General features: G+C 46.4%; 1 protein-coding gene across 1 annotated transcript in view; it reads right to left on the reverse strand.

Annotated features, from left to right (window-relative positions):
- CDH23 (cadherin related 23) overlaps nucleotides 1-13,197 on the reverse strand; it is a 1,745,895-nt gene that overhangs the window by 135,136 nt on the left and 1,597,562 nt on the right. Inside the window, exon 39 of the mRNA XM_077259280.1 lies at nucleotides 746-926. Within this exon, the coding sequence (XP_077115395.1) occupies nucleotides 746-926 (181 nt within the window). The remainder of the gene's footprint in view (nucleotides 1-745; nucleotides 927-13,197) is intronic.

The following is a 13,197-nucleotide window of genomic DNA, read 5'->3' on the forward strand; positions in this document are numbered from 1 at the left end:
AGTATAGATTGCTCAGTGCGCATTATTTCGTTTGGTCTGTCTGCATAAAAAAATAGCTAAACGGTCGCCAATCAGTAAAAGAGTTTTCTGATCGGCAGTTCAATCGTGTCCCCGGTTGGTCTTTGTAAATCGACCATTAGGCATAGAGCTAATGTTACAAGCTCTTTTTATAAACTCTCAGATGCTGCCTGAACACAGCAGTTCGGTAAAAACTATAGTGGTCATGGCTGGGTGCCACAGATCCACCTCTATCATGAGGATAGGCCATCAATAAATTAGCAGTGGCCAACCTCTCTACACAGACTGCAAATCCTAGTGAACTATATCTCTCCGATGTTAAAAGCCTGAGCTCTATCCCATGTTGCCCTTAGATAGATCAGATTCAAAACCAAATCTCCACTCAATGTCATAATAAAATAGGCTTTGCAGCCATGTTTCACTTCACCACATCATAGTTCCAGACACTACTGCCTCTAATAAAGCAGCGGTGACTCAACAGAGTTCAGAAAGCACAGGAGACTTTTTTAACAATAAAGAATTTTTTTGTTAGTAAAAGAAAAAAATATGTTTCTATGATCAAAATATATCAGCTTCTTGGACCTCCGGTAACTGTTATATAGGGATGAATAGTATTTATAAATAGGAGTCCAAACCAAACTTTTCAACCTCTTCCAAGTTAGCAGTAAGGAAATATTGAATACATAAACTGCTTAACTGTATGACAATCCCACCACTTTACACTTACCAAGAATATCACCTCCAACAATGCTGTACTCTACTTGACCATTAAGACCTGCATCTTTATCTTCAGCTTTGAAAGTTGAAACTCTTGGACCCGGTTGTCCCTCTGTTATCTCGAATGGTCCTTCATATGGCTTTGGGAATTGTGGCCAATTGTCGTTTATGTCATTCACATTGACTAAGACCTATGGAAAAGAAACATTTAGTCCAGAAATAAAATACTGAAAACACATACCGTATATTACAAATATGCTATCTCAATAACATTTATAATATATAAATCAAGGCCAAAATAACTGGATTTCATATATAAAAAAATATTTAGCTTTACAACTAGTTTGTTTTCTTTCTTTTTTAGTGTTTACTTATGAAAATGATTGACCCAAAAATAAAACAAAAACCAAAATGATTTATGATTTAATTTAAAGACTATTTCAAACAAATTCATGTGCAATTCTTAAAAGGAATATGTAAGCAGGATTTCACCCCCTAAACTGTTTATACTAGTGTGTAGCTCTTTCAAGCACAAATCCAGCAACACTTTTACTTGGCCAGTCCATTCCTCCATTACAGAGAAATCACTGTTTGAACTAATATGCAACTGAGGCTGAAAAACTATTTATAGATCTGTAGCCTCTGTCATTCAAGCTCTATTCTCCACCCTGTGTCGCCTCCTCCTGATTGACTGATGACTCCTTTGCCTGAGGTCACACAACATAGAGATTATTAGTAAAGCAGGAGGTGGTGGCACTGGTTGGGCAAGAGAGTAAAGCCCCGTCACACTAAGCGAGGTCGCTAGCGAGATCGCTGCTGAGTCACAAGTTTTGTGACGCAACAGCGACCTCAGTAGCGATCTCGCTATGTTTGACACGTAGCAGCGACCAGGCCCCTGCTGTGAGATCGCTGGTCGTTTCGGAATGGCCTGGACCTTTTTTTGGTCGTTGAGGTCCTGCTGACATCGCTGAATCGGTGTGTGTGACACGGATTCAGCGATGTCTTCACTGGTAACCAGGGTAAACATCGGGTTACTAAGCGCAGGGCCGCGCTTAGTAACCCGATGTTTACCCTGGTTACCATCGTAAATGTAAAAAAAAAAAAACACTACATACTCACATTCCGGTGTCCGTCAGGTCCCTTGCCGTCTGCTTCCCGCACTGACTGACTGCCGGCCGTAAAGTGAAAGCACAGCGGTGACGTCACCGCTCTGCTGTTAGGGTCCAGTGCAGGAAGCGGACGCCGGGGGACGCGAAGGTGAGTATGTAGTGTTTGTTTTTTTTACATTTTACACTGGTAACCAGGGTAAACATCGGGTTACTAAGCGCGGCCCTGCGCTTAGTAACCCGATGTTTACCCTGGTTACCCGGGGACCTCGGCATCGTTGGTCGCTGGAGAGCTGTCTGTGTGACAGCTCCCCAGCGACCACACAGCGACTAAACAGCGACGCTGCAGCGATCGGCATCGTTGTCTGTATCGCTGCAGCGTCGCTAAGTGTGACAGGGCCTTTAGAGTGACAGAGGCTACAGATCTACAAATAGCTCTTCAGCTATTTGTATACCAATTTAAATGCTGACTTCTCGGTAACAGATAAATAGACTGGCCATGTAAAGGTATTGCTGGACTTGTCTTTGAAAGAGCTATATGCTCTTTAAATTGTCTGTGGGTCAAACCCTGCTAACAGATTTCCTTTAAGCCATTATATTTAAATCAGAAGCACCAGAAGCCCATCAAATTTTAAGGTCTCCTGACTTTCCTATGACAGAGGAAGACAGGGGTTATAATGATGGTCCAGCTTGAATACCTGATCATTTTGTTTTCACTGATGAGCTGCTCTTCTAATAACACATAAATTCGCAGCTGATCATTTATGTTTGTGAGGGAATCATGGGTGATAGAGGACAAACGACAGCCATCTGCAGTGGCATGTAAAAGTTTGGCCATCTCTGGTCAAAAATTACTGTTATTGTGAACAGTTAAGCAAGTTAAAGATGAAAACATCTTTAAAAGGCTTAAAGTTAAAGATGACACATTTCCTTTGTATGTTAAGCAAAAAATATATATATTTTTTCATCTTTTACATTTTAAAAATTACAAAAAGGAAATTGGGCCAATGCAAAAGTCTGAGCACTCTTGGAGATTTGTGTGTTCAGATAACTTTGACTAAAGGCTGAGTCACACATAACGATATCGTTAACGATATTGTTGCAACATCACGCTTTTGGTGACGTAAGCAACGATCCCGCTAATGATCTCGTTATGTGTGACAGCGACCAACGATCAGGCCCCTGCTGGCAGATCGTTGGTCGATGGGAATGATCAGGACCTTTTTTTGGTCGCTGATCACCCGCTGTCATCGCTGGATCGGCCTTTGTGATGCCGATCCAGTGATGTGTTCACTAGGGTTGAGCGACTTTCATTTTTTTAAGATCCAGTAGTGTTTTGGGAAACCCGATTTTGTCCAGAGTCGAGTCGAGTGCAGTCGGCCGATTATCGCTAAAAGTCGGGGATCGACCGAAACACGAAACCCAATGCAAGTCAATGGGGAAGCATAGTCGGCAGTGAGTGGAGGCCAGGAAAACACCTACAGTGCCCATTTTAATGCCAAAAACATCCATTCTTGTTTCTGAAGCTTGCCAATCTTAATTAACTGTATAATAATAGTTGGGCATAGGGAATTGGGGGAAAGTTGTGGGGGGAGTAGGGCTGGCTCAAGTTTTTCGTGGGCCCAGGAAATGCGGACTACGTCACGGCGGTGTTGCAGGGAAAGGTAAGTATTTAAACGTTGCAAGTGCTGTGATCCTGAGCAAGCAGGGGGGGGCCCACTCGTTCGCATTGGCACTGGCACAGGGCCCCTCAAAGTACGGCGGTGTGTTTGCATGGCGGGGGCGCCTCCCACCAGCAGCGACACTTTTGCATACTCTGAGGGGCCCTGTGCCAGTGACGTCGCCAACGAGTATGCCCCCCCACCTGATGAAGGAACCTGCACTTTCATCTGCACCTTCCTCTTTGTCCCTGTGTAAGGTGGTATAACATGCGGGAAGGGGAACCTTACTTTCAGCAGGGTCAGATTCTGGCTGTGTAGAGTACAAGGGGAATGTAGTGGTCTAGGTCAATGTACCAGCAGACTCATTTAGCAGTGGCTGGGCAATGGGCAGGATGAGGAGGAAACAGATATAGGGCCAAAGAATAAAGTAGGCTAAATGCAGTTCAAAATTGGTAACAGGACTAAACAGGCGGCATTGCTTTGTTCAGTGGAGTAGCAAACCCAAGAGCAGCAGACACTGTTTCAAGGGCCTAACCAAACTAGTAGGCCAAATGCAGTTTAATATCTGATAGTATAGGGCGAAAGCCAGAATGTGGAAGCTCAGCTTTGTTCAGTTGAGGACAACACCAGGGAGGGGCAGACACCTTTAGTAGGCCGGAAAAGCCTATTGCATTTTTTAAAATGGTAATTTGGAGCAGAAGGTTGAAGCTCAGCTTTATTTAGTTGAGGACAACACCAGGCAGGGGCACACAGACAGACACCTTTAGTAGGCCGGAAAAGCCTATTGCATTTTTTAAAATGGTAATTTGGAGCAGAAGGTTGAAGCTCAGCTTTATTTAGTTGAGGACAACACCAGGCAGGGGCACACAGACAGACACCTTTAGTAGGCCGGAAAAGCCTATTGCATTTTTTAAAATGGTAATTTGGAGCAGAAGGTTGAAGCTCAGCTTTATTTAGTTGAGGGCAACACCAGGGAGGGGCAGAAGCCGTTAGTAGGCCCTAACCACCATTTTGTTTTTTAAAAACCACTTAATGAGAGCCGGAAGGTTGAAGCTCAGCTTTATTCAGTTGAGGACAACACCAGGCAGGGGCACACAGACAGACACCTTTAGTAGGCCGGAAAAGCCTATTGCATTTTTTAAAATGGTAATTTGGAGCAGAAGGTTGAAGCTCAGCTTTATTTAGTTGAGGGCAACACCAGGCAGGGGCACACAGACAGACACCTTTAGTAGGCATGAAAAGCCTATTGCATTTTTTAAAATGGTAATTTGGAGCAGAAGGTTGAAGCTCAGCTTTATTTAGTTGAGGGCAACACCAGGGAGGGGCAGAAGCCGTTAGTAGGCCCTAACCACCATTTTGTTTTTTAAAAACCACTTAATGAGAGCCGGAAGGTTGAAGCTCAGCTTTATTCAGTTGAGGACAACACCAGGCAGGGGCACACAGACAGACACCTTTAGTAGGCCGGAAAAGCCTATTGCATTTTTTAAAATGGTAATTTGGAGCAGAAGGTTGAAGCTCAGCTTTATTTAGTTGAGGGCAACACCAGGGAGGGGCAGAAGCCGTTAGTAGGCCCTAACCACCATTTTGTTTTTTAAAAACCACTTAATGAGAGCCGGAAGGTTGAAGCTCAGCTTTATTCAGTTGAGGACAACACCAGGCAGGGGCACACAGACAGACACCTTTAGTAGGCCGGAAAAGCCTATTGCATTTTTTAAAATGGTAATTTGGAGCAGAAGGTTGAAGCTCAGCTTTATTTAGTTGAGGGCAACACCAGGCAGGGGCACACAGACAGACACCTTTAGTAGGCCGGAAAAGCCTATTGCATTTTTTAAAATGGTAATTTGGAGCAGAAGGTTGAAGCTCAGCTTTATTTAGTTGAGGGCAACACCAGGGAGGGGCAGAAGCCGTTAGTAGGCCCTAACCACCATTTTGTTTTTTAAAAACCACTTAATGAGAGCCGGAAGGTTGAAGCTCAGCTTTATTCAGTTGAGGACAACACCAGGCAGGGGCACACAGACAGACACCTTTAGTAGGCCAGAAAAGCCTATTGCATTTTTTAAAATGGTAATTTGGAGCAGAAGGTTGAAGCTCAGCTTTATTTAGTTGAGGGCAACACCAGGGAGGGGCAGAAGCCGTTAGTAGGCCCTAACCAAAGTTGAAGGCCAAATGCAGTTTAATTTCTGATACTATAGGCCGAAAGCCAGAAGGTGGAAGCTCCGATTTAGACAGTGGAGGACAATTTGAATTAGGGACTGCAGACAGACTTAGTAGGCTGTCCCCTGTGGACCATGCATCCAACACATTAACCCATTGCGCCGTAATGGACACGTAATCTTCCGTGGCCATGCCTACAGGTCCATGCGTCTGTTGTCAGGTGCACCTTTGTACTCACAGATTGCCAGAGTGCATGGACAATGCGGTCTTCTACATGCTGGTGGAGGGTTGGGATGGCTTTTCTCGCAAAAGAAGTGTCGACTGGTTAGCTTGTAGCGTGGTACAGCGTAGTCCATCATGGCCTTATTAATAGTAAATAAAATATATAACTAGGCTCTATGAACTTTTAAATAGGTTCCAGGGGTACACGGGCAGCATTGGTGTGGTCAGTGGAGGAGTATTGCAAGTAGGGGCTGCAGACAGGCTATCAAAGGCCTAAAATACCAAACAGTAGGCACTCATGGCAGTTTTACATCGGTTACATGGATACACAGGCAGGCACTCCAGGCAGCATTGTGGTCAGTGGAGGAGTATTGCAAGTAGGGGCCGCAGACAGGCTATCAAAGGCCTAAAATAACAAACAGTAGGCAGTCATGGCAGTTTTACATCGGTTACATGGATACACAGGCAGGCAATCCAGGCAGCATTGTGGTCAGTGGAGGAGTATTGCAAGTAGGGGCCGCAGACAGGCTATCAAAGGCCTAACATAAAAAAATGGGCTGGCTGTAGGCACTTTATAATTGGTTCCAGGGGTACACGGGCAGCAGTGGTCTGGTCAGTGGAGGACTAGTGGAAGGAGGGACCTCAGACAGGCTTCAAAGGCCTAACATAAAAAAATGGGCTGGCTGTAGGCACTTTATAATTGGTTCCAGGGGTACACGGGCAGCAGTGGTCTGGCCAGTGGAGGACTAGTGGAAGGAGGGACCGCAGACAGGCTTCAAAGGCCTAACATAAAAAAATGGGCTGGCTGTAGGCACTTTATAATTGGTTCCAGGGGTACACGGGCAGCAGTGGTCTGGCCAGTGGAGGACTAGTGGAAGGAGGGACCGCAGACAGGCTTCAAAGGCCTAACATAAGAAAATGGGCTGGCTGTAGGCACTTTATAATTGGTTCCAGGGGTACACGGGCAGCAGTGGTCTGGCCAGTGGAGGACTAGTGGAAGGAGGGACCGCAGACAGGCTTCAAAGGCCTAACATAAAAAAATGGGCTGGCTGTAGGCACTTTATAATTGGTTCCAGGGGTACACGGGCAGCAGTGGTCTGGCCAGTGGAGGACTAGTGGAAGGAGGGACCGCAGACAGGCTTCAAAGGCCTAACATAAAAAAATGGGCTGGCTGTAGGCACTTTATAATTGGTTCCAGGGGTACACGGGCAGCAGTGGTCTGGCCAGTGGAGGACTAGTGGAAGGAGGGACCGCAGACAGGCTTCAAAGGCCTAACATAAAAAAATGGGCTGGCTGTAGGCACTTTATAATTGGTTCCAGGGGTACACGGGCAGCAGTGGTCTGGCCAGTGGAGGACTAGTGGAAGGAGGGACCGCAGACAGGCTTCAAAGGCCTAACATAAAAAAATGGGCTGGCTGTAGGCACTTTATAATTGGTTCCAGGGGTACACGGGCAGCAGTGGTCTGGCCAGTGGAGGACTAGTGGAAGGAGGGACCGCAGACAGGCTTCAAAGGCCTAACATAAAAAAATGGGCTGGCTGTAGGCACTTTATAATTGGTTCCAGGGGTACACGGGCAGCAGTGGTCTGGCCAGTGGAGGACTAGTGGAAGGAGGGACCGCAGACAGGCTTCAAAGGCCTAACATAAAAAAATGGGCTGGCTGTAGGCACTTTATAATTGGTTCCAGGGGTACACGGGCAGCAGTGGTCTGGTCAGTGGAGGACTAGTGGAAGGAGGGACCGCAGACAGGCTTCAAAGGCCTAACATAAAAAAATGGGCTGGCTGTAGGCACTTTATAATTGGTTCCAGGGGTACACGGGCAGCAGTGGTCTGGTCAGTGGAGGACTAGTGGAAGGAGGGACCGCAGACAGGCTTCAAAGGCCTAAAATAACAAACAATAGGCTCATGGCAGTTTTACAGCGGTTACATGGATACACGGGCAGCTTGGTGGTGAGTGGAGGAGTAGTGCAAGGAGTGTCTGTCCCAGTACTCCCAAAATATAAATAGATGTTAATGTCTCGCAAAACAACCAAAACAAAAAAAAAGGTGGCATACTTAGGTACAGGGGTGGGCTCATCTGCTGAGTTTCTGACATAGTAATTTGGCAGTAACTATTTAATGGTGCCAATATAGGACACAGACACAGACTACTTTAAGTTGCATCATAGATGTCTACAAATGTGTATTGTCAGTGCCAGACATTGAATGATGTCAGCGAATAGACTAAAGATTGGTGGAGCTGTGCGACATAATTTTGCATGTGGTAGAGCACATTTTGAGCTGGGGTAGGGGGGAACTCTCTAGAGGCCGGCGGGACCGCCCCAGGGCCCCTCATGTTACACCGGTGTGTCTGACGTTGGGTGCGCACCACCACCGCCAGAGACACTACATTGTACTATGAGGGACCCAGTAGCAATGCCGTCAACCAAAAGCGAGCACACCCACCTCTTCAGACAAACAGCAGTCTCACGGGTGCTTGCGCCAAGTCGCGATACCACGGCCCCGTGTGGGGAGTTTGGCCATTTAGGGAGGTGTAAACATGTCGTATGCTGTACAATCAGCTGCAGCAAATTAGACATTAGAAAAGTAATTCACAGGCAAGAGCCTTTCATAGGAAAGCTAGGTGTCGGCCGGGCAAGGTGGGGCAAAAGATTTCGAAATCCAGTTGTGGTTCATTTTAATGAATGTTAGATCGTCAACATTTTGGGTAGCCAGACGAGTCCTTTTTTCGGTTAATATTGAACCTGCAGCACTGAATACTCTTTCTGATAGGACACTTGCTGCCGGGCAAGCAAGCTCCTGCAATGCATATTCTGCCAATTCTGGCCAGGTGTCTAATTTGGAGGCCCAGTAATCAAATGGGAATGACGGTTGAGGGAGAACATCGATAAGGGATGAAAAATAGTTAGTAACCATACTGGACAAATGTTGTCTCCTGTCACTTTCAATTGATGCAGCAGTACCTGTCCTGTCTGCGGTCATAGCAAAATCACTCCACAACCTGGTCAGAAAACCCCTCTGTCCAACGCCACTTCTGATGTGTGCACCCCTAACACTCCTAGTCTGCTGCCCCCTGGAGCTCGTGTGAGAACGATCACGTGCGCTGTGTGCTGGGAATGCCTGAAGCAAACGGTCAACAAGAGTTGATTGTTTGGTTGCTAATATTAGTTCCAAGTTCTCATGTGGCATAATATTTTGCAATTTGCCTTTATAGCGTGGATCAAGGAGGCAGGCCAACCAGTAATCGTCATCGTTCATCATTTTCGTAATGCGTGTGTCCCTTTTTAGGATACGTAAGGCATAATCCGCCATGTGGGCCAAAGTTCCAGTTGTCAAATCTCCGGTTGTGATTGGTTGAGGGGCAGTTGCAGGCAAATCTACGTCACTTGTGTCCCTCAAAAAACCAGAACCCGGCCGTGACACGCAACCAATTTCCTGTGCCCCCGGGAAAGGTTCGGCATTAAAAATATACTCATCCCCATCATCCTCCTCGTCCTCCACCTCCTCTTCGCCCGCTACCTCGTCCTGTACACTGCCCTGACCAGACAATGGCTGACTGTCATCAAGGCTTTCCTCTTCCTCTGGTGCAGACGCCTGCTCCTTTATGTGCGTCAAACTTTGCATCAGCAGACGCATTAGGGGGATGCTCATGCTTATTACGGCGTTGTCTGCACTAACCAGCCGTGTGCATTCCTCAAAACACTGAAGGACTTGACACATGTCTTGTATCTTCGACCACTGCACACCTGACAACTCCATGTCTGCCATCCTACTGCCTGCCCGTGTATCCTCCCACATATAAATAACAGCACGCCTCTGTTCGCACAGTCTCTGAAGCATGTGCAGTGTTGAGTTCCACCTTGTTGCAACGTCTATGATTAGGCGATGCTGGGGAAGGTTCAAAGACCGCTGATAGGTCTGCATACGGCTGGCGTGTACAGGCGAACGTCGGATATGTGAGCAAAGTGCACGCACTTTGAGGAGCAGGTCGGAGAACCCAGGATAAGTTTTCAATAAGCACTGCACCACCAGGTTTAAGGTGTGAGCCAGGCAAGGAATGTGTTTCAGTTGGGAAAGGGAGATGGCAGCCATGAAATTCCTTCCGTTATCACTCACTACTTTGCCTGCCTCAAGATCTACTGTGCCCAGCCACGACTGCGTTTCTTGTTGCAAGAACTCGGACAGAACTTCCGCGGTGTGTCTGTTGTCGCCCAAGCACTTCATAGCCAATACAGCCTGCTGACGCTTGGCAGTAGCTGGCCCATAATGGGACAACTGGTGTGCAACAGTGTCATCTGCCGATGGAGTGGTTGGCAGACTGCGTTCTGTGGAAGAGCTGTAGCTTCTGCAGGAGGACGAGGAGGAGGAGGAGGAGGGGGTGCGAACGCCTACAGCCAACTGTTTCCTAGACCGTGGGCTAGGCACAACTGTCCCTAAATTGATGTCGCCTGTGGACCCTGCATCCACCACATTCACCCAGTGTGCCGTGATGGACACATAACGTCCCTGGCCATGCCTACTGGTCCATGCATCTGTAGTCAGGTGCACCTTTGTACTCACAGATTGCCTGAGTGCATGGACGATGCGCTGTTTAACATGCTGGTGCAGGGCTGGGATGGCTTTTCTGGAAAAAAAGTGTCGACTGGGTAGCTCGTATCGTGGTTCAGCGTACTCCATCAGGGCTTTGAAAGCTTCGCTTTCAACTAACCGGTAGGGCATCATCTCTAACGAGATTAGTCTAGCTATGTGGGCGTTAAAACCCTGTGTACGCGGATGCGAGGATAAGTACTTCCTTTTTCTAACCAGAGTCTCATGTAGGGTGAGCTGGACTGGAGAGCTGGAGATCGTGGAACTTTCGGGTGTGCCGGTGTACATGGCAGACTGAGAGACGGTTGGAGATGGTATTGTTTCCGCTGGTGCCCTAGATGCAATATTTCCTCCTACAAAACTGGTGGTTCCCTGACCCTGACTGCTTTTGGCTGGCAAAGAAACCTGCACAGATACTGCCGGTGGTGCAGAAAATGGTGGCCTTACAGTGACGGAAGGGATGTTGCGTTGCTGACTAGCTTCATTGGCCGAGGGTGCTACAACCTTGAGGGACGTTTGGTAGTTAGTCCAGGCTTGAAAATGCATGGTGGTTAAGTGTCTATGCATGCAACTAGTAGTACTTTTCAGATTCTGACCTCTGCTTAAGCTAGTTGAACATTTTTGACAAATGACTTTGCGCTGATCTGTTGGATGTTGTTTAAAAAAATGCCAGACTGCACTCTTCCTAGACTCGGATCCCTTTTCAGGGATTGCAGACTGAGCTTTAACCGGATGGCAACGCTGTGCTCCAACAGGTTTTGGCTTTGACACGCGTTTTGGGCCAGATACGGGCCCGGCAGATGGAACCTGTTGCGATGTTGATGCCTGCTGCGGCCCCTCCTCCACCTCCGCTTCTGAACTACTGCCGCCTGCACCCTGTTCCCCCAATGGCTGCCAATCGGGGTCAATAACTGGGTCATCTATTACCTCCTCTTCGAGCTCGTGTGCAACTTCGTCTGTGTCACTGTGTCGGTCGGTGGTATAGCGTTCGTGGCGGGGCAACATAGTCTCATCAGGGTCTGATTGTGGATCTGTACCCTGAGAGGGCAATGTGGTGGTCTGAGTCAAAGGAGCAGCATAGTACTCTGGCTGTGGCTGTGCATCAGTGCACTCCATGTCAGAATATACTTGTAATGGGCATGGCCTGTTAAATGTTTCACTTTCTAAGCCAGGGACGGTATGTGTAAAGAGCTCCATGGAGTGACCCGTTGTGTCGCCTGCTGCATCCTTCTCTCTTGTTGTAGTTTTTGCTAAGGAGGACAAGGAAGCGACTTGTCCCTGACCGTGAACATCCACAAGCGACACGCTGCTTTTACATTTACCAGTTTCGTAAGAGGAGGCAAAAGAGCTAGAGGCTGAGTCTGCAATGTAAGCCAAAACTTGCTGTTGCTGCTCCGCCTTTAAAAGCGGTTTTCCTACTCCCAGAAAAGAGAGCGTTCGAGGCCTTGTGTAGCCTGACGACGAAACTGGCTCCACAGCTCCAGACTTAGGTGGAATATTTTTATCCCCACGACCACCTGATGCTCCACTACCACTACCATCATTACCAGCTGACAATGAACGCCCACGACGACCTCTTGCACCAGACTTCCTCATTGTTTTAAAATCTTAACCAAAGTAACTTTATTTGTTGCTGTCAAACAACTTACACGGTGAGCTATAACTTCAGTATGATTTCAATATCCCTTAACAGGTTGGTGAGACCACAAGGAAAATCAGGCACAATGTTACACACTCTGTTTTCTGTGGCACAAAATCACAGAGATGACACACACGCAGGACTGTCACTCAAGCACTAATGTCAATATTAATCTCCCACCTAATTTATTTATTTTTTTTTCTCAGGGAGACTTTAGAAACCAAATAATATTAAAAAAAAAAAAAAAAAAGGCTTTCTATGGCCCACAATTAGAGAGAGAGAGGTGGCACACCCAGGAGTCAAGACTGGCACACAAGCTGAAAGGGCAATATTACTCTCCCACTGTTTTTTTATGTATTTTTTGTTTTTTAAGGGAGACTTTAGAAACCCAATAATATTTAAAAAAAAAAATAAATAGGCTTTCTATGGCCCACTGAATGAGAGGGAGAGAGGTGGCACACCCAGGAGTCAAGACTGGCACACAAGCTGAAAGGGCAATATTACTCTCCCACTGTTTTTTTATGTATTTTTTTTTTTTTCAGGGAGACTTTAGAAACCAAATAATATTAAAAAAACCAAAAAAAAAATAGCCTTTCTATGGCCCACTGAATGAGAGAGAGAGGTGGCACACCCAGGAGTCAAGACTGGCACACAAGCTGAAAGGGCAATATTACTCTCCCACTGTTTTTTTTATGTATTTTTTGTTTTTTAAGGGAGACTTTAGAAACCCAATAATATTTTTTTAAAAAAATAAATAGGCTTTCTATGGCCCACTGAATGAGAGGGAGAGAGGTGGCACACCCAGGAGTCAAGACTGGCACACAAGCTGAAAGGGCAATATAACTCTCCCACTGTTTTTTTATGTATTTTATGTTTTTTAAGGGAGACTTTAGAAACCCAATAATATTTTTTTAAAAAAATTAATAGGCTTTCTATGGCCCACTGAATGAGAGGGAGAGAGGTGGCACACCCAGGAGTCAAGACTGGCACACAAGCTGAAAGGGCAATATTACTCTCCCACTGTTTTTTTATGTATTTTTTGTTTTTTAAGGGAGACTTTAGAAACCCAATAATATTTTTTAAAAAAAATAAAT

Source organism: Ranitomeya variabilis, chromosome 4, assembly GCF_051348905.1.
Source record: "Ranitomeya variabilis isolate aRanVar5 chromosome 4, aRanVar5.hap1, whole genome shotgun sequence".
Lineage (NCBI taxonomy): Eukaryota > Metazoa > Chordata > Amphibia > Anura > Dendrobatidae > Ranitomeya > Ranitomeya variabilis.